Genomic DNA, 22,216 nt, shown 5'->3' with positions numbered 1-22,216 from the left:
AATGGGACTAGATTAACTTAGGATATCTGGTCAGTGTGGACGGGTTGGACCAAAGAGCCTGATATTATGCTGTACAACTCTATGACATTACTGCAGAGACGGTTAGGAGAACACCGGATTCAGGTCTGCCTCTGGCAAGTTCCTTCTTTACTCTGACCAACTACATGACGATTGAGTGCAGTTAGCATTAACCATTAAGTGTTATCACTTTACACCCCCAACTTTGACTCTAAGTTTCAATAAATGTTCAGTTCAAAGAAAAGGAAAATCTGAAAAGGGTTGCATCACAAATTGATTAAAAACAGTAAAGTTTGGGCCTAGCTGCAGTCTGATGAACTCCATATTTGCCTCCATAATAGCAGTGACTACACTTCAAAACCCAATTTTTACGTACGAAACATTTTGACATGTCAAGCGGATGTTTCACTGTGCCACATAAAACAATTTCTTTGTTTTGTGTATGCCCATCCAAAAAGCAGTGGGAGGCATTTTAAACCCGAACAAACTGGCTGGCTTACGGATGTTAAAAATCTAAATTCTGATGTCAACTCACCCATCTGCTTTCGCTTTTTAAGGAAAGGGAATTTGGGAGGGGAGACAGCCATCCTGCTTCCAGTAAGTGGGATGACAATTTAAATCATATCAAGGCAGCTTGCTCACTCTTGGGCACCATTTCAAAAGTGAACTCTAAATATTCTGCTTTCCTGAGCTCTAGGAGGAAGGTGGCAACTATCAGACTCAGGGGAGGTAGCTGCTAGTCCCTTGATGGCAGATATCATGCTATTGACCTTTTATATCCGTGCCCCAGACCCACAAGGTGACACCGTTCCTCCCATTCTTTTCTACTCCATCACCAGAGGTCTCTAATCTCAGCCCTAATATTTCAAGCTACTTGTCCAAATTTTCGATATTTAATTATGGGGAACATGAGCAGAAGGTTACGTACAGTGAAAATGACCGCTGTGCCTGAAATAATATGCACACTGTACCTGCAAAGCTTCAATTTGCAACATTCACCCCTCTATGTAAAACAAAATCATTTGTTACAGCTTGTCCATTTTGCCATTTCATGCTAAGTTTGATCACGGTCCCCTATTACATGTCACCAACCCACCACAGCCACATTCGAATAATATCCATACAATTCTCTTCAATTATTTCTTTCTGAAACACACGTTTACTCACCTTTCACTATATATAAAAAAAAAGCTCATTGAAAGTAAAGAGAAAGCAGCACAGAAACCTGAGGAAGGCACTTGTCCATTGGTGGTATGTGCTTGCTTTCCATCTGTCCCTGCTAGTCAGAGAGGTACTTTGAGTACCAGTGCAATGCCACTCTGCCAATAGTGGGCTGCGTGCCTGGGAGGGCTCACCTGGTCAGCACAAAGAGGTTGAGTAACTGGGTCTGCAGTGGCCCATAACAGTCTGGTGTAAATCACAAATCACTCCCGGCTGCATAAAAACAATGCCAGACGGTCAACCAGATTTTAGTTAGTGAATCATCCAAGGCGCATAAACAACTTAGCAATCTCTCATAGCACCCTGCTTATTATTAGATAAAATGCAGCTCCTGTCCTTGGGGCCGACCTAAAACAAAGGCAAACCAAAACTGACTGAAGTGTAGGTGAGGGCTAGCAAATCAGTCATCTTAACCTTAAATGAAACATTGTCCTAGCTCTGTAGATGGGAGAATTTAGAAGCTGCTCATGAAATCTGCTCATGTGGAATACGTTGAACTTACTTCACAACCTAGTGCCAGTACAGTTCCATTTATCTGAACATATGCAGAATCTTTGCAAGTGTATTTTAACAGCATGCTTAGAAAACAGTAATTTTACATTGAATCCACTCCAAGATTCAGTAGAATACATTAGACTACTCACAGTTGTTTTAATATTTTAATGTGCACATTTCAAAGGGTAGAGGAGAAGTTTGAAAATAATATTTGGGCCGAGTTACAAACATAGAATTACATTCTGTCGACATGGTGCAAATAAATTCAAATGCGTGCATATATTTTTCAGAAAAAAGAGTCTCCATCTAATTTCTAAATTATGAAATATTTATATCATTAATGGAAATGAATTATTAATTTAAATCTTCACATTAAAACAAACTTATCATTGTTTTGATCATGCCTTTTTGAACAATTTCACTGTCAATTATCCTTCTTCTTGAAATCAAGTTTCTGGTTAGTCAGTGGCGTTTGCTTCCTTCGATGAGCCCATTCCATTATTACTTCCAACGGCCACCCACCTTGCCCTTCCCACGAGCTCCTTTTGTACTGCTGTAAGTTTGAAAATAAAAATTGTTTACCAATGTCATTTAATTAAAAAAAAAGTGTAAAAATTATGCATTACCTCGTCCTTAATCTTTGGTTCTCAAAACATGAAATAGTACATGCTGTTGAAGATTTGATTAACTATCACGCAATGAAAAGATTAGTGGCTTTGCTTAAAATGTTCTGTTGAAAAATGATATTACGGAGCTGCAGTAAAATGGACAGGAAATTGCAGGCCTGAGGACTGCATTAACGGCAACAAACCCCATCTTATACCTATTTATCAGACATTATAATTACCAGCTAGTATTTGTCACTAGGTCTCAATCAAAAATAGATGGTTATATCAGTAGACTACACATCAACTGCTGATAAAGTTATTCACATTTATGAAAAAGATAGTATATTTGTGTCACAGATCCTAAAAAAAATGTAAATTTTTGTACAAAATACTTCTTTCTCCATTAACTTTTTGTTGCAAGAATTCCAATTATTAAACAGTGGAAAACAGAAACGTGGAAGCTCGGAACCAGCAGTTCTTGGTAAGAGAGCGACACAGTACCTGCTCGTTCTGTTGATCATCAAATCGACAGATAGTGGCAGAATTCAGCTCCATGCTTTTTCAATTGCCAATGATCAAAGACATTTAGTTAGTTTTACTTTGACAAAAAGACCTTGTATCTATGGACAACCTTCTATGACATTATCCATCTGAGTGATGCTATGTAATAGGCCTTGTCATACAGTGGCTAACATTTCTGCCTCTGAGCCAGAGCCTCAGGGTTCAAGTCCTGCCCCAGGACCTCATGGCCAAAGAAGGTACATTCGTAACGTGAGCAAATAAATGAAGCATCATCTTGGAAATCCTTTTAACATTTGACAATAGTCAAAATTATTTCTGGTTAGCCATATGGTGCAAAACGAAATTGAGAATCTCTCCAATCCATAGTCAGTCCCTAGCTCCAGACTGCAATATGCGGGTACCAGTGTCACCACAACACAGATATCCTAAACATTCTGGCGGGGCTGATTTGAAAGGCATTGTATTATCTGTTAAACGACACACATGGAAGTCAAGGCAGGCAAATTAATTAATTCCATGTCCAGTTGGTGGAGAGAATGAGGGCTTCATTCCAGTTGCTTTTTATGTCCTTCTCCGTAGAGCCGGAAGAGTTCAGTTTGCTGGTGTTTATTGCCTTTTTTCCCTTAAAAAGCAGCGACCTACTCTGAACAACTAAGAACAATTTCTTGTACACAAAATCTGACATCACAGGGCCGACACTCAAGACAAAAAAAGGGAAATTGCTGTTACATTTTTTTTTAAACTTACAATTTTCCCATCTGTTCATGGACGCGAATTTGCAACAGGTTGATCTGGAAGAATAATACAATTTGTAGCAAGATTATTCTGTGGGATACTGAAATAATCCACATTCATACACAGTAAGATGTAGACAATTTCAGGCTTAGGTTGATACATAGCAAGTTACAGCCATATCACACAAATGCCAGGCAATGACCATCTACATCAAGAAAGAATTAACCATTTCCCCTTGACGTTCAATAACATTGTCATAGAATACCTTATGATTATTCTGGGTTTTCAAATGATCACAAGCTGAATTGGACTAGCCATACAACTGGTCAGAGACTGGGAATTTCACTGAGTCACTCACCTCCTGGTTCCCCAAAGCGTATCTCGTATCAACAAAACACAAATCAGGAGTGTGACGGAATTCTCCTCACTTGTCTGGATGAGTGCAGCTCCAACAAAGTTGAGTGTCTTCACCCTTGCCACTATCTTAAAGATTCAATCCCTTCACCACCACGGCACAATGGCACAATGTGTAGCAACAAATGGCATTAAGGCTTCTTCAACAATATCTTTCAAAATCAAGACTTTCACTGCTTAGAAGGGCAGGAGCAGCAAATGCATTGGAACACTGCATGCGCACACACACATCACTCAGATATAGTAGGAACTGCTGATGTTGGAATCAGAGATAACACAGTGTGGAGCTAGAGAAGCTCAGAAGGCCAGGCAGTATCAGAGGAGCAGGAAAGCTGACGTTTCAGGTCAGGACTCTTCTTCAGGCTTCTTTCTGAAGGGTCCCGTCCTGAAACGTCAATTTTCCTGCTCCTCCGGTGCTGCCTGGCCTGCTGTGCTTCTCCAGCTCCACACTGTTACCTTGGAAGTAGATGACCATTCTTTCACAGTTGCTGGGTCATAATCCTGGAATTCCCATCCCAAACTAACAGTGTATATACCTGCACCACAACAGATCAAGAAAACAGCTCACCACTACCTAAAAGAGCAACTAGGAATGGGGAGAGAATTCAGGTCTAGCCAGTGACACCCCACATCCCATGAATAAAATTTGAACTGAACAGCTATTTGCAGAGGACACAAGAATAGGTGAGAAGACAAGTATTGAGGTTGGCATAAGGAACCTGCAAAAGATTACAAGGAGATGATGAGTGGGCAAAAATGGAATATAAGACCATAAGACATAGGAGCGGAAGTAAGGCCATTCGGCCCACTGAGTCCACTCCGCCATTTAAACCATGGTTGATGGGCATTTCAACTCCACTTCCCTGCGCTCTCCCCATAGCCCTTGATTCCTTGTGAGATCAAGAATCTACCGATCTGTTTTGAAGGCATCCACCATCCTGGCCTCCACTGCACTCCGTGGCAATGAATTCCACAAGCCCATCACTCTCTGGCTGGAGAAATGTCTCATTTCCGTTTTAAATTTGCCCCCTCTAATTATAAGGACATGCCCACGGGTCCTAGTCTTCCCGCCTAACGGAAACAACTTCCTAGTGTCCACCCCTTCTAAGCCATACATTATCTTGTAAGTTTCTATTAGATCTGCCCTCAATCTTCTAAACTCTAATGAATACAATCCCAGGATCCTTAGCCATTCATCATACATTAAACCTATCATTTCAGGGATCATCCATGTGAGTATCCGCTGGACACGCTCCAGCACCAGTATGTCCTTCCTGAGGTGTGGGGCCCAAAACTGGATACAAAATATAACATGGGAAACTGTGAGGAAGCTTAGAAGAGCTGATTATTATCTAAATAGGGAAAGACTACAAAAAACTTGCAACACAGAGATTTGGGGATCCTAGTACATGAATCACAAAATGCTAGCATTCAAGTTCAGTGGGTAATGGGGAAGGTAACTGAAATGCTGCCTTTTGTTTTATAGGGGACGGAGTATAATAAGAGGAAGATCTTGCTAAAGCTATACAAGGCAATGGTCAGACCACAGTTAGAATACTGTGAACGGTATGGGGGGCCTTATCTAAGGAGATGTACTGACATTGGAGGCAATCCACAGAAGATTCTGGAGGGACTGTTTTAGGAGAAGTTGAGCAGGCTGGACTTGTACTCATTGGAGTTTCGGAGAATGAGGGGAATCCTTATTGAAACATAACACTCTTTAGTTTGGGGGGGGGGGTGAGGTGGGGAAGAAGAGATTTGTCAGGGTTGAAGTGGAGAAGTCGTTTCCCCATTATGATAGGGTTGAGATCAAAGGGCAAAATCTCAAAAAGGAAGGATTCACCAAATTGAGACAGACAGGGGCACTGTATTTCCCGCTTACACAGAGTGGTGAATCCATGGTATTCGTCACTTAAAAGGGCTGCTGAAGCTTGGTCAGTGAGTATATTCCAGGCAGAGATAGGGATCTTTATAAAAAAAAAGTTAATGTTTCTAGTGAACAGCCACGATCTCATTGAATGGCAAAGCATTCTGCTCCTACCTCATTTGGTCTTACAGAAATAGCACACTGTAAATATTATGACAGCAGCATTCTGTTTCCGATGTGGCTGAATCATAAACTGAAGCTTAATTCTGGGGCCAAGGGATGAGGAAGCTCAAGGGATGAGTTGCAGTATTACAAAGAGGGGGCTTCAAAATCTCCCCTCCCCCAACCACACTGCAAAACCAGCCCAGCTCATCCACACCTCCCTAACCTGTCCTTCCACCTATACCTTCCTCCCACCTCAAGTCCCAACACCATCTCCTACCTACGAACCTCATCATGCCCCCTTGACCTGTATGTCCTCCCTGGACTGACCTATCCCCTCCCTAACTCCCCACCTACACTCACTTTACTGGCTCCATCCCCACCTCTTTGACCTGTCTGTCTCCTCTCCATCTATATTCTCCTTTATCCATCTTCTATCCACCTCCCACTCTCTCCCTATTTATTTCAGAACCTCCTTCCCCTCCCCCATTTCTGAAGAAGGGTCTGGGCCCGAAACATCAGCTTTCCTGCTCCTCTGATGCTGCTTGGCCTGCTGTGTTCATCCAGCTCTACACCTCATTATCTCAGATACTGCAGCATCTGCAGCTCTTACTATCTCTGCATATAGTTTTACTTCTTTGTTTCAATATTTGAACATTACGGTATGTCCATCTCATTAATTTTCTTGTTCTTGCATGTACTGTGGTAATGAGCAAATTAATTCCTCCGTAAACGAGTCAACATTTGACCAGCACACAATGATGCAGCACTTTCTTGGACCTCAGCAATTCCCAAGTGTACTTCGGAGACAAACAGTAATTTTGAGTGCCTTGGTCTCTGTCATATAGGAAATGTAGCCAATTTAAGCAGAACAACATTACATGAACTTTGGGATAAATGTTAGCCAAGTCGTTATTAATGGCATCAGCCAGTTCTGCTAGTCTTGGGCAGTATATTAATTACGATTAATAAATGTGTTACAGTCAAATATTTTGACATGATTCTTCCCTCGTATGTTTATTTTATACACATTTTTATGTCATGTCTGAGTGCTGGAGCCATGGGTCTCTCCACAATTTCAGTGTTCCTGTTGCTTTGTATTTATTGACATAGGTTCAGTGCTTCATGAGAACAATGTTAGGTTTCTCAGTCATTTCTTTTCAGTTCAGTTGATAGAGAATATGCTTTTCTTAGGCTCTCATATTCTGGTCTCAAATGTGGACTTAACTAGCTTCAAAATCTCTCCACCCCCAACCTCATCTCTACACCAGCCCACCGAGCCCCCATCCCCACCTCCATGACCAGTCTGTCTTCTCTCCCACCTATCCGCCCCTCCCACCTCACTGACCAATCCCCATCCCCACTTCCTAAATACACTCACCTTTACTAGAGACAGTAAGAAATGCTGGAGAATCTGAGATAACAAGGTGTAGAGCTGGATGAACACAACAGGTCAAGCAGCATCAGAAGTACAGGAAAGCTGACATTTCAGGTCTGGGATAACAAAGCGTGGAGCTGGATGAACACAGCAGGCCAAGCAGCATCTCAGGAGCACAAAAGCTGACGTTTCGGGCCTAGACCCTTCATCACACTTTGTTATCTTGGATTCTCCAGCATTTGCAGTTCCCATTATCACTCATTTCAGGTCTGGGCCCTTATTCAGAAAAAGCAGCAAGGTTTTCCTTAGAAGGGTCCAGACCCAAAACGTCAGCTTTTCTGCTCCTCTGGTGCTGCTTGATCTGTGTTCATCCAGCTCCACACCTTGTTATTTCACCTTTACTAGCTTCATCCCCACCTCCCTAACCTGTCTGACTTCTCTCCCACCTATCCACACCACTATCCACCTTCCATCACTGCACACCGCTCCCCCCTTCCATTTATTTGAGTCCCCTTCCCCTCCTCCATTTCTGAAGAAGGAGGGTCTTCACCAGGAACATCAACTTTCCTGCTCATCTGATGCTGCCTGGCCTGCTGTGTTCCTCCAGCTCCACACCTGGTTATCTCAGACTCCAGCATCAGCAGTTCTTACTATCCCTTCTGTCTCATTTCGGCGTGGTTCATATCTTATTGTTCAGGATTCAGAGTGACAATGCTTTTGGCGGTGATTAAATATCTGGTAAGGACTGGAAATGAACATCTAACCAAAACTTCTCCACTAGGGTCTATTTAACTTAAGGACAGGGTTTATCTATGGATCTGTAATTTGTACCACAGTTTTAAAAAAAAAACAAAGCTTATTTTTACTGGCTAATTAGAATTCCTAGTTCCTACATAAGCTTGGTAAGGGGATCAGTCAATTTCAGAAGCCTCCTAGAAAGAAAATAGGAGAAGGGCTTTATAAATAGAGGTACAGGAATCAAAAGCAAAGCTGCGTTGTTAAACCTTCACAGAGGTCATCAGGCCCCAGCTGGCACTTGTGTTCGATTCTAGGTTTAGTTTTAGGTTTGATGTCAAGCCCTATTAAAGGGTATAGAGGTGATTCACTATTTAGTAACTGCTTCTAAAAGGGCAACACGAGAAAGGTTAGCATCTTGTTACTCATCCCACATTACACCAAACAATTATACCAGTGAAATAAACTTCAGTCATCATGTGGAGACATAGAAGTTGGAATTTGCCATTGTGCAGAAAAAATTAAGGGAGATTTAACCAAGGTGTTCAAAATGATGCTGGATTTTGACAGTAATTTCACCTTATTAAATTTTTCACTGACAGGTTGAATGGCAAGGTCAACTGGATTGAAGACAGTTGGCAAAATGTAACACGGGGAAACAAAATTACATCTACATGTTATGACAGGTTGGAATAGGTAGATCAGGAAGATTCATTCTATGTTAACTTTCAAAACAAAACTGTGCACATACAGAGCAAAGAAGAGGGAATACAGCTTGTTACTGTAATAAGTTATTGAGAAAATACTAGAATGGATTATGAAGGAACTTATAGCGAGGCATGTTGGGGTTCAGGGAGCAGCAAGGAAGTTTCATGAGGGAAAAAAAAAATCAAATTTGACTAATTTATTAGAATTCTTTGAACAAAATATCAAAACAGGGTAGAAAAGGGGGAATGTCCAGGTGTAATATATTTGGATTTCCAAAAGGTATTCAATAAGATATCCCAAGAAAAGGTTCCTCCACAAAAGAAGAGAGTTTGTGGGGTATGGGGCAAACATGATGGTACGGAGAGGATTGGTTAGCTAACAGAGAAAGGGGAGTAGGAATATATAAATCATTTCTGGGTTGACCAACTGTTACTAACGATCAGCACTAGGGCCTCAACAACCTATAAATCAATACCAAGGATTTGGATGAAGGGACAAGCATATCTCTCTGCTAAATTTTTTGATGATACCAGAGATGGATTAGACAGTAACTGGTAAAGAGCACAGGAGACGGCTGCAAAGGTCTAGAGAGAGGTTAAGGCAGTAGGAAAAATTAGCAGATGAGGTGTAATGCGGGAAACGGTGAGCACGTCAACTTTGGCAGGAAGAATAGGCAAACAATATTATTTAGATGCAGGGAGACTGCAGAATGAAATAACAGGGGAATCTCAGAGTTCCAGTACACAAATCGAACTTAGTGATTAGAAAGTCAAATGAAATGTTGACGGTCTGTTGCAAGGTGATCAGTGTTAAACTTGTGAGTTGCTTCAGAAAAGCTTCATTTGAGATTTGTTGAATGAAGTAATTAGCAGCAGAGGGTCATGCAGGTTAGAACTGTTTCCAGTTTAGAATGAGAGATGATCTTATGTTACACATTTATACAGGCTGTACAAGGTAACAGCCCCTCATTGTTTGAGGTGGAGCATACAGAGGAAAAGAGGCAGATCTGAGGATGCCTTTATGGGTTTACTATTGGGTTTGAAGGTGGTGGCATTAATAGGTCCAGGCAGTGAGACCACAGAAAAGAAAACTTGCTTCTATGATTATATACCTGCTTGTGTCTCCATGGAGGGAGAGTATGGAGTCCACAGGTAAACAAAAGCTTTTTATTTTAAACTGGGGAGTGTTACAGGGGATGAAAGCTTCATCTCCCAGCAAGATGAAATTTAAATTTAACAAGTCTCTGTTGGAATTTTGGTTTCTGTTCAGTGCTGCATTAAGGGGCTGTCGCAAGTTAATTTAGCCAGCTTGTTGGAATTGTTCAGAAGAGCAGAATATCCCAAGGGGCTTCACACAACCATGGGATAGACTAGAGCCAGGGGATTGTTTAAAAAGTCCCATTTAAGGACTGAGATAAGGAGAATTAGGTTTTCTTGGATTTTTTAAAAAAAAACTCATTCATGTGATGAGGGCATCGCTGGCCAGGCAGCATTCCTTGCCCATCCCTAATTGCCCAGAGGGCAGTTAAGAGTCTTGGATGTTGCTTTTAAGAATCCTCTTCCCCAGGGAGTATATATGCAGATGGCATATGGAAGGCAGACAGGTATTGTGGCATCAACTGCACTCAGATCAGCCAAGATCTTATCAAATGACAGAGCAGTGCAGACAGGCCAAACAACCTTCACTGCTCCCAATTCCTCAATTCTAAATGAACAATTAGATAACTTTTCAAATTAGCACACACAATGGACCAAATGGCCTCTTTCCAAAATGCAGATGGCATAATTCTTCAGCAGTTTGGAGATGCTGGATGCTTAAATAACAAATGCGTTCTTCTAAAATTATCTAAAAGCAAAATATTGCAGCTGCTGAAAATCCGAATAAGGAAAAAAAATAAACAAAATGCTGGAGAAATACTGCAGGTCTGGCGTATCTGTAGACAGAAGCAATGTTTTCATTTCAAATCTCTGGACCTGCAGTTTTTCCAAAACTTATTTTAAAATTATCTAATGAGTAAATTAAAAAAAACTCAGGCAAAAAGGTAATAAAAGGAGAATGTGTCACTGGAAGATGAACAGTGACAGAGTCACTTTACCAATTCCATTCCCAGGATGTAGTTTTCTTTTCCAAACTGAGCAGCTACAGAAGAGATTATATTGGAGAGACAGGCAAAGTCAGTTGGTCAATGGAGCATGCAAGGTGCACTATGCCAGTGCAAATAAGGCTCAACAGAACAGCTTCCACTTTTTTTGTTCAAATGACTCATCTAGAATGGCTGAATGATTCAAGCTGCAGTCAGATACAGTACCAGTGACTAAAGGAACTGTGAAGTATATATAATACTGCCTAAAGCTGTGAATAAACAAAATCACTTTCAACGACAATGCAACTACATTCTGCAACCTCCAAATCTGTGTAAGATCACTGTGGCCTGGTTAGCTCACCTGGAACCCAAACATATGCATCTGTAACTCTTTCTGCCAGTCTTTTTTTTGTCTTGAAGGCCAATTAATTTACATGGCAAGATAATGTAAGAAATTCATAATGCAGGCACTTGTGTCCAGGCCATAACTCGTTCAACATCAGTCGCTGGAGTTTCGTACTGCCAAGGATCGCGAAAGTCTTTTTTTTTTCCGGGCTATTCTAACTACATAAAGTTGTAACATTCACAACTAACAAGACTGTAATACGTTTCCTTCAGTTCTGTTAAGTAAATGGGTGCCCCAGTTATGCTTTCCAATCGCATACAAATACGTGACGCTAGAATAGGTTTAAGAGTACAATGGATACAATTTCCGGCCTACATACTGAGCCCCAAATTCATTGGCAAAAACTGCCTGCAGAATTTCTAGAAAACTATCTATAAACCCCAAACTGCATTTATTTCCTCATTTTGGAGGGACTTGCTAGCCCAGTGTATTGTTGCCAAACCTAATTCAGAAACTCAGGTGATGTTCCAGAGATAATGCAAGACATTTTTCCATCCCCACCCCTGTCTGCTTTCCGGAGAGACCACTCTCTCCGTGACTCCCTTGTTCGCTCCACACTGCCCTCCAACCCCACCACACCCGGCACCTTCCCCTGCAACCGCAGGAAATGCTACACTTGTCCCCACACCTCCTCCCTCACCCCCATCCCAGGCCCCAAGATGACATTCCACATTAAGCAGGGGTTCACCTGCACATCTGCCAATGTGGTATACTGCATCCACTGTACCCGGTGCGGCTTTCTCTACATTGGGGAAACCAAGCGGAGGCTTGGGGACCGCTTTGCAGAACACCTCCGCTCAGTTCGCAACAAACAACTGCACCTCCCAGTCGCAAACCATTTCCACTCCCCCTCCCATTCTCTTGATGACATGTCCATCATGGGCCTCCTGCACTGCCACAATGATGCCACCCGAAGGTTGCAGGAACAGCAACTCATATTCCGCCTGGGAACCCTGCAGCCATATGGTATCAATGTGGACTTCACCAGTTTCAAAATCTCCCCTTCCCCCACTGCATCCCTCAACCAGCCCAGTTCATCCCCTCCCCCCACTGCACCACACAACCAGCCCAGCTCTTCCCCCCCACCCACTGCATCCCAAAACCAGTCCAACCTGTCTCTGCCTCCCTAACCGGTTCTTCCTCTCACCCATCCCTTCCTCCCACCCCAAGCCGCACCCCCAGCTACCTACTAACCTCATCCCACCTCCTTGACCTGTCCGTCTTCCCTGGACTGACCTATCCCCTCCCTACCTCCCCACCTACACCCTCTCCACCTATCTTCTTTACTCTCCATCTTCGGTCCGCCTCCCCCTCTCTCCCTATTTATTCCAGTTCCCTCCCCCCATCCCCCTCTCTGATGAAGGGTCTAGGCCCGAAACGTCAGCTTTTGTGCTCCTGAGATGCTGCTTGGCCTGCTGTGTTCATCCAGCCTCACATTTCATTATCTTGGAATCTCCAGCATCTGCAGTTCCCATTATCTCTGATGTTCCAGAGATCTGAGTTTGAATCCAGCCACGGCAAATGGTGCAATTTGAGTTCAATAAATACCTGAAATTTTAAAAATTGTAATAATGACCATACAACAATTGTCGATTGTTGGAAAAACTCATCTAGTTCACGAATGCCCTTTTACAGAAGGAAACTGCCTTCCTTACCTGGTCTGACCTTCATTGGACTCCAGGCTCACAGCAAAGGTGGTCGACTCTGAACTGCCCTCAGTGCAATTAATGCTGGCCTGGTCAGCGATGCCCACTTCCCACAAATGAAACTTTAAAAATGGCTTACTAGGGAAGTACATTGATCTTGTGTTAATTCTATTTTAGACAAACATTTAGCTGATCAGAGTTTCCACGGTTAATGAGCAACAAGACAATTTCTTTGAAGCAATGCAGACATTAGGTGTAGGATCTTCTGTTTCATAGTCTTTTACATTGGGTGGCAGGATTAGAGAAGGATGTGTTTCTTGTTAGTCTTTGTCTAGAGGTCACGTGCAGCTTGGTTCATTAGCTAGGCACATATGGCTAAAATGTCAGGGGGGGGGGGGGGGGGGGGGCGGAAGGAGTAGATGCTCCGTTACCTGACTCAGATTAAAGGCCCTGGGGCTATTCAATGCCTAAGGTTCTGAGCAGATGCCTGCAGCTACATCTCGTGACCCTGCATCCTTCTCTTAGGGCAGCACAGTGGCGCCAAGGTGAGCAATGCTACCTCACAGCACCAGGGACTTGGGTTAGATTCTGGCCTCAGGCAACCGCGTGGAATTTGCATGTTCGCCTTGCGTCTGTGTGGGTTTCTGCCAGGTTCTCTAGTTTCCTCCCACATTTCAAAGGCCTGCGAGTTAGGCAGATTGGTATTGCTAAACAAATTTCCCCAAAGTTTTCAGCGAGGGTTCACTCAGATGGGTTAGCCAGAGTGTAAAAAGCCCAAAGCAGCATTATGGGGTTGGGTCTGGATGAACGAGTCCTCAGAGTTGGTGCAGACTCAATGGGCCGAATGGGCTCTTCCTGCACTTTAAAGGACTCTATGATTCCACAAGTCAGACTTCCACCCTTGGCTATCCACCTCACCCTGTGCACATCATACTTCAGCCTCTCACCGATTTCATCCTCCATGCCTTCTCTAACTTACTGGCCAATCTCAATCTTTGACAGTGTTTGCGTGTGCCAGGCAAATTAGAAGAAAGCAGAAAATACTTACTCCAAAGACCAGAAAGGAGTGTAACTTGTCAGGTGCACACCATGAACACGCAGAGTCAGGTATGCGAATGTCTGTACTGTTCATTTAATATGAAAAAGTAAAACCGGGAAGGGGAACTTTACTCTGGTAAATCGGCCTGTTAACGTGCATTCATGATAAACAAAGAAAAGATGTCTTGCCATCTGGAGGGGTTTGACTCACCCCTGAAACTTGGGAGCACCAACTTGCAAAAATTCCATCCCACCACTGGGATTGTGAATTTTGGCCTCCTTCCCAATTAATGTGCCCTGCCCTTTCCTTCCAGTCCCAGGAGTGGGACACAATACTGCCTTTGGAGATGGATGGTGTGAGGAGTAAGTCCTGAGTGTGCAGTACAGAAACCCGAAATACAGAGTTAACAATCAGAAATTGAGCCTCACACAGGCATGGAGACAGCTTTTACTGAGACAGCTAGCATTGACAACAATGAGACAAGTCACTTCCTTCTGTACAGTGATAATGGGAACTGCAGATGCTGGAGAATCCAAGATAATGAAATGTGAGGCTGGACGAACACAGCAGGCCCAGCAGCATCTCAGGAGCACAAAAGCCGACGTTTCGGGCCTAGATCCTTCATCAGCTCTCTGATGAAGGGTCTAGGCCCGAAACGTCAGCTTTTGTGCTCCTGAGATGCTGCTGGGCCTGCTGTGTTCATTCAGCTTCACATTTCATTATCCTCCTTCTGTACAGTAATGTTTTACAATTCTAACAAAGAATACTATCAGAACAAACAATGTATAAACGTTACATACTTCATATTTTTGCCTCTTCAGTTTTTCAGACAGATCAAACTTCTCGCCCTCCAGTTGCATCAGCCAGTCTGCTAGTTCCTGTGCCTTCTCTCTAAATGGTAACAGATATTATGACAGGCTGTGTCTGATATAAAGTTCTTCTACAGATTTACAGGTGTACACATCAACATCATTCAACATTTTCCCAGTTGGAAATAATTTACATCTTTCCTCAGATTATTTCCAAGGAACCCAATTTCTCAAAGGGCAGTGTTAGCTTTTAGTTTGTAAGAAATGGTGAGGATAGAATATAGAACATTACAGCACAGTACAGGCCCTTTGGCCCTCGATGTTGTGCCGACCTGTCATACCGATCTCAAGCCCATCTAACCTACACTATTCCATGTACGTCCATATGCTTGTCCAATGACGACTTAAAGGGACCTAAAGTTGGCGAATCTACTACCGTTGCAGGCAAAGCGTTCCATTCCCTTACTACTGTCTGAGTAAAGAAACTACTTCAGACGTCTGTCCTATATCTTTCACCCCTCAATTTAAAGCTATGCCTCCTCGCACTTGCCGTCACCATCCTAGGAAAAAGGCTCTCTCTATGCACCTTCTGATTATTTTATATGTTTCAACTAAGTCACCTCTCAACCTTCTTCTCTCTAATGAAAACAGCCTCAGGTCCCTCAGCCTTTCCTCGTAAGACCTTCCCTCCATACCAGGCAACATCCTAGCAAATCTCCTCTTGCACCTTTTCCAAAGCTTCCACATCCTTCTTATAATGTGGTGACCAGAACTGTACACAATACTCCAAGTGCGGCCACACCAGAGTTTTGTACAGCTTCACCATAACCTCTTGGTTCTGGAACTCGATCCCACTATTAATAAAAGCTTAAAACACTGTATGCCTTCTTAACAGCCCTGTCAACCTGGGTGGCAACTTTCAAGGATCTGTGTACATGGGCACCGAGATATCTCTGATCATCTACACTACTAAGAATCTTACCATTAGCCCAGTACTTTGCCTTCTGGTTACTCCTACCAAAGTGCATCACTTCACACTTTTCTGCATTAAATTCCATTTGCCACCTCTCAGCCCAGCTCTGCAGCTTATCTATGTCTCTCTGCAACCTACAGCATCCTTCATCACTATCCACAACTCCGACCTTAGTGTCGTCTGCAAATTTACTAACCCATCCTTCTACGCCCTCATCCAGGTCATTTATAGAAGTGACAAACAGCACTGGACCCAACACCGACCCTTGCGGTACACCACTAGTAACTGGTCTCCAGGATGAACATTTCCCATCAACTACCATCCTCTGGCTTGCTGGAAGAAGACAATTTCTGATCCAAACTGCTTTATGTCCCACAATTCCATTCCTCCGCATTTTGTACAATAGCCTCCTGTGGGGAACCTTATCGACCTTATCGAACACCCTGCTGAAATCCAAATACACCACATCAACCGGTGTACTCTCATCTACCTGCTTAGTCACGTTCTCAAAGAACTCAATAAGGTTTGTGAGGCACGACCTTCCCTTCACAAAACCGTGCTGACTATCCGTAATCAATTTATTCTTTTCTAGATTATTATAAATCCTATCCCTTATAACCTTTTCCAACACTTTGCCAACAACTGAGGTAAGGCTCACTGGTCTATAATTACCAGGGTTGTCTCGACTCCCCTTCTTGAACAGGGGAACCACATTTGCTATCCTCCAGTCGTCTGGCACTATTCCTGTAGACAATGACAAGTTAAAGATCAATGCCAAAGGCTCAGCAATCTCCTCCCTGGCTTCCCACAGGATCAGAGGATAAATCCCATCCGGCCCAGGGGATTTATCTACCGTCAGCTTCTGAAGGATTTCTAATACCTCTTCCTTGTGAGCCTCAATCCCACCTAGTCTAATAGCCTGTATCTCAGTATTCACCTCGACAACATCGTCATTTTCTAGAGTGAATACTGTTGAAAAATATTCATTTAGTGCTTCCCCTATCTCATCTGACTCCACACACAATTTACCATTACTATCCTTGACTGGGCCTAATCTTACTTTCGTCATTCTTTTATTCCTTAAATACCTATAGAAAGCCTTAGGGTTTACCCTGATCCTATCCACCAACAACTTCTCATGTCTCCTCCTGGCTCTTCTGAGCTCTCTCTTTAGGTCTTTCCTGGCTACCTCATAGCCCTCAAGTGCCCTAACTGAGCCTTCACATCTCATCCTAACATTAGCCTTCTTCTTCCTCTTGACCAGAGATTCCACCTCCTTCATAAACCACGGCTCCCACGCTCTACAGCTTCCTCCCTGCCTGACAGGTACATACTTATCTAGTACACCCAGGAGCTTTTCCTTGAATACGCTCCACATTTCTAATGTGCCCATCCGCTGCAGTTTCCTTCCCCATTCTATGCTCCCTAAATCTTGCCTAATCTCATCGTAATTGCCTTTCCCCCAGCTATAACTCTTGCCCAGTGGTATACACCTATCCCTTTCCATCACTAAAGTAAACATAACAGAATTGTGATCGCTATCACCAAAGTGCTTACCTACTTCCAAATCTAACACCTGGCTAGGTTCATTACCCAGTACCAAATCTAATGTGGCTTCGCCCCTTGTTGGACGATCTACACACTGTGTCAGGAAGCTTGTCTGCACACTCTGGACAAAAACTGACCCATCTATAGTACTTGAACTATAGTGTTCCCAGTCAATATTCGGAAAGTTGAAGTCCCCATGACAACTACCCTGTCTCTCTCACTCCTATCGAGAATCATCTTTGCTATCCTTTCCTCTACTTCTCTGGAACTATTCGGAGGCCTATAGAAAACTCCCAACAGGGTGACCTCTCCTTTCCTGTTTCTAACTTCAGCCGATGAGTCCCCAAACATCCTTTCTGCAAATGTAATACTGTCCTTGACCAACAATGCCACTCCTCCGCCCCTTTTACCATCTTCTCTGTTCTTACTGAAATATCTAAATCCCGGAACTTGCAACAACCATTCCTGTCCCTGCTCTATCCATGTCTCCGAAATGGCCACAACATTGAAGTCCCAGGTACTAACCCAGGCTGCAAGATCACCCACCTTATTCTGGACACTCCTGGATGTTGGAAAACAATAAAAATACTACTTTAGTTTTTTTGACTACAGATAGCCCATCAAGTCTGCTATGCAGGATACAGGTAGCAAGATAAATTGGAGGGACCAGGGACACATCAACAAGAGCTGCAAGCATTTGTTGCAGTTAACAAACTGATAAATGGTTCATGGGTTCTGACAGCAGTTTCACCATGGCAACTATTTCTGCAGAGTGTCAGTTTCACTGGCAAGCACTTACTTGAGTTTGTCTTCACTGAGGTGCTCTGTATTTAGTGGTTTGCGTCTGTCTGCCAGAATCTTCTTTTTCTTTTCTCTCTCTGTTTGCTTCCTGCCACTTCGACGTATTTCAGTCTATCAAAACAGTAATTCAGTTATAACTACTTACTATCAAGACTTACCCATTCCACTCAAAGCATTTGTAAACGCCTAAATAATTGGTGAGACCTTAATCTGGAATACTGTGGTGATGATACTGTGGCTTTAAGAGGTGCATTTTGTCCTGAGCTTTTTTTTTTGAAGGGAGGTTTTAAGCGGGGTGTGGAGCAGTCTACCGGAGTCACTGGAGACAGCTTGTGAGGCCTTGATGAAAGTTGGAACAATAGAAGCAGCATGAATGGGTGTGATCAAGCTCCCACAGAACCAGCATTTTTAGTTTTAGCTTTCAGCAATTGCTCTTGTGGTCTTGAAGAAGTGGAAGCTATTTTGTCACCCCTCTTGCTGGGGGCTCACTGGGTTGCATGCAAGACAATCTGTTTTCTGAATTTGCTTTTTGCTCAGAGCGGCTTAATGGGACGTTACTGTATTAGAAGAGTTAATTAGTAATAGTTACTGCATCTGATTCTGTTAAGTTTTCCAACAGAATTTAGTTATTTCATTCCTTCTTTCTTTTGTTCGATTTTAAACTATAGTGAATGAATAAAGTGTGCTTTGATTTACATCCAGTAGTATGGCCAATTGAATTGCATTAGGCACACAACACCTTCTATTTATCTTGAAAATAAGAAAAGGTTAGGGTCTAAGACTATCTTCTGAATATTTTGAGGGGGTTTGGTCTGGTCCATAACACTGCATTTGGTCCTGGTGACCGTACTTTTGTCAAGTTATTCATGTGCCAAAAACAGTTCACAGAAGGTTTACTGGAGTGAACAGATAATCTTACCAGTGAAGTCTAGAAGATTTTACAAGAGTCAGATGGGATTTAATTGAAACAGAGATCCCGAGGGGACTGGACTGATGATGTTTCCTCTTGCGGGAGAATCTAGAGCTAGGGATCACCATTGAAAACACAGATGAAGAAACACTTTCTCTCAGATGGTTGTGACTCATTGGAATTTGCTTCCTCAAAAGGCAGTGGATATAGGATCTTTAATTTTTTTACAGCAGAGGTTCTTGATTAGCAACAGGATGAAAGATTATCAGGGAAATGCAAGAACAGAGTTGAGACTAAAATCAGATTGCCATGACGTTGGAGGATGATGGCGCAGGTTCGAAAGGTTGAGTAGCCTAATTTTGTTCCAATGTTACTTAATTATAAAAACATTTTCTTTAGCACAATTAAATTCAAGCACTGGAATCACTAACACAACGGAATTTAAAGCAACTGACCTTGTTCACACAAGTAAATGTTAAACCACAACACCTAGTACCTTCTGCAGGTAGCCTCCATAATGTGCCATATTCGACAGAACCTTCTTCTTCTTCATATCCTCTTCTGCTTTTTTCCGAAGTTCTTCCTCTTCTTTTCTCGCTTTTTCCTCCTAGAAAGCAGTCATTTTCAAATTTTAAAAATAGTCAACATTATATTTTGGTCTGTTTTTATTCTTGATACTGAGCTTTGTGAACTTGAGAGCACATGGGCTGGGGTTGCACCTTACCATTTCTGACATGTGCTGTGTTTCCAGTACAGAATAATAGTTGAAAAAGATTTCTATTTTTTAAAAAAAAATACACTCATTGGATTTGAGCAACACAATTCTGCTTGTTAATTATCCTGGAGGAGGCTATGTGAGCTGCATTCCTATATCACTGCTGTATACAGACATCACATGATGGTCAGGAAGGGAGTTCAAGGATTTTGCTCCAATGACAGTGAAGCAACAGTGATATAGTAGATACTACCCATGGCTGCTACGATGCGTCAATGCTGAAGGGAGTGGTTGGATTTTGAACAAGTGGACTGCTTTGTCCTGGATGGTTCTGAGCATCTCAGTGCAGAGTATTCCATCACACTCTTGATTTGTGCCTTGTAGATTTTGGTTCCGGGGGTGGGGGCGATCCAGTTCAGTTTCTGGTCATTGCTAACTACTGAGAATATTAGTGGGATTTCAGCGATGGTAATATCCTTGAAAGCCATGTGGTGATGCTTAAGTTCGCTTTATGGATATGGACATTGCCGGGCACTGGTGTTGCCCAAATGTTACTTGCTGCTTGTTAGCCCAAGGCTGGGCTTTGTCTGGGTTCTGTGACAAATGGACACAAACTGATTTGTGAACAATGCTGAACATTGTGTGATCATTGTGGTATCCTTGATCGTGACCTTAATGATGGAGGGAAGGTCATTGAAGCAATGGATGATGTTTGGGCATAGAACCTTGCAAAACACCTGCTGGTGACATCCTGGAGCAGAGTTAAATGGACCTCCAGCAATCACAACCATCCTTCTTTGCACTAAGTGCTACTCCAACTACCAAAGATTAAATTCCAAACCCAACCCCTACAAATTCCCAGTGACCTGTTTTTGCTAGGGCTTCTTGATACCATACTAATTTCAGACCTTACCTCTGGAGTTCAGCTCTTTTTTCCATGTTTAGACTAAGGCTGTAATGAGATTAGGACCTCAGAGGCTCCTGGCAGATTCTAAACAGAGCATCAATGAGCAGGTTAATTCTGAGCAAGTTGATAACGCCTTTCCATCACTTTGCTGATGCAGGAGTAGACAGATAGGATGGTAACTGGCACAGCCGAATTTATCTTGTTCTAACAATAAGTTTTTTTTAGGAAAATGGATATTTATTTGCGCCACTGGAATTTAGATGCTGTGATTCATTAAAATTATTCAGGCTGCAACTTACCCTTTATATTTTTGGTGGCAAGATGCGATTTTGCTAGGTGCTACTTTGTTTTAGTTTAATCATTTCCAATTTTATAGTTATTTTCTAAATCAAATCTGTTCAGAGTTAATATTACACACATCTGGAGAAAGCCAGACTTGATCTGGGCCTCCTGGCTCAGAGGTTAGGGTACTACCATTGTGCCGCAACAGTGCTCTCAGCTGCCATTTCATTTCCTGAATGTTATAACCAGCACTCCAGTTATATGCAATTTTGGTGAAATTTATGTCTGTATCACAATTCCGTCCAGACGTCAGGAAGGTATTTATATCCCAAAGCGTACCATATGTATAAGGAAAACATTCCCACAGCAAGGAAGAATGCAGAAAGGAATGATGTATTGCAGGAAGTTTAAAAAGAAAGTGTTTTTTTTTCAGTCCATATATAGCTGTCTTAAAATCATTAACATATAACTCTAACCATATGCATAATAAATACTATTGATTTACCCCCCCAAAAAACTTGAAGCCTTTGAGACCAAGGTTTAGAAATCCAACAAAATTTGTTTGTATGGCGAGCTTGCCAAAATATATAAAACTTCAACCAATTGCTCATTAGCTCCAAATATCTAAATGCCAATTAGTGTCAGCTCAGTGCAGGCTTCGATGATCTAACTGATCTTGTTTCTTCGTGTTAGTCTGCTGATTTATCTATTTCTATTGTGATTGACTGATTATTATATGCAAATTTTTTTGCTAGGTACTATTTTGGTTCATTTTAATTATTTTAGCTAATTTCAAAATCAAATCTGTTTAAGAGACGCTATTACAGACATCCTGGGAGAAGCCTGGGCATCCTGGCTCAGAGGGAGGGACATTACCATTGTGTCACAAGAGCTTTCATTGGATTGATTAAACGTTAGTATAACCAATTAGGGCCAATATAAGGTTCTAAAGATATGAGAAGCCAGTGCTATGAGCATGCGCCATCTACCAACTTGCTGACGACACCACCGTGGTAGGACGAATCTCAAACAACGATGAGTCAGAGCAAAGGAGACAAAGGGCTTGGTGATGTGTTGCAATGATAACAGCCTCTCTCCCAATGCCAGCAAAACTAAAGAATGGATAACTGGCTTCAGAAAGAAAAAAGGGGAGAACATGACCCTATCTACATCAATGGGTTGGAGGCTGAAAATGTTGACAGCATCAAATTCCTAGGTGCGATGATAACTGACA

General features: G+C 42.5%; 1 protein-coding gene across 1 annotated transcript in view; it reads right to left on the bottom strand.

The window, feature by feature from the left end:
• Window positions 1–1,885: 1,885 nt before the first annotated feature.
• The window catches only part of LOC125463331 (troponin T, cardiac muscle isoforms-like), a 32,569-nt gene continuing 12,238 nt past the window's right edge, over window positions 1,886–22,216 (bottom strand). The window contains exons 6-10 of the mRNA XM_059654669.1: window positions 19,575–19,685; window positions 18,167–18,279; window positions 14,838–14,928; window positions 3,612–3,655; window positions 1,886–2,287 (exon numbers count right to left, since the gene is read on the bottom strand). Of these exons, the coding sequence (XP_059510652.1) occupies window positions 2,236–2,287; window positions 3,612–3,655; window positions 14,838–14,928; window positions 18,167–18,279; window positions 19,575–19,685 (411 nt within the window). The 3' untranslated portion in view covers window positions 1,886–2,235. The remainder of the gene's footprint in view (window positions 2,288–3,611; window positions 3,656–14,837; window positions 14,929–18,166; window positions 18,280–19,574; window positions 19,686–22,216) is intronic.

This window comes from Stegostoma tigrinum, chromosome 25 (genome assembly GCF_030684315.1).
Source record: "Stegostoma tigrinum isolate sSteTig4 chromosome 25, sSteTig4.hap1, whole genome shotgun sequence".
NCBI lineage: Eukaryota > Metazoa > Chordata > Chondrichthyes > Orectolobiformes > Stegostomatidae > Stegostoma > Stegostoma tigrinum.
Note: the sequence above shows the minus strand (reverse complement) of the source record. Positions and strands in the feature narration are given on the sequence as shown.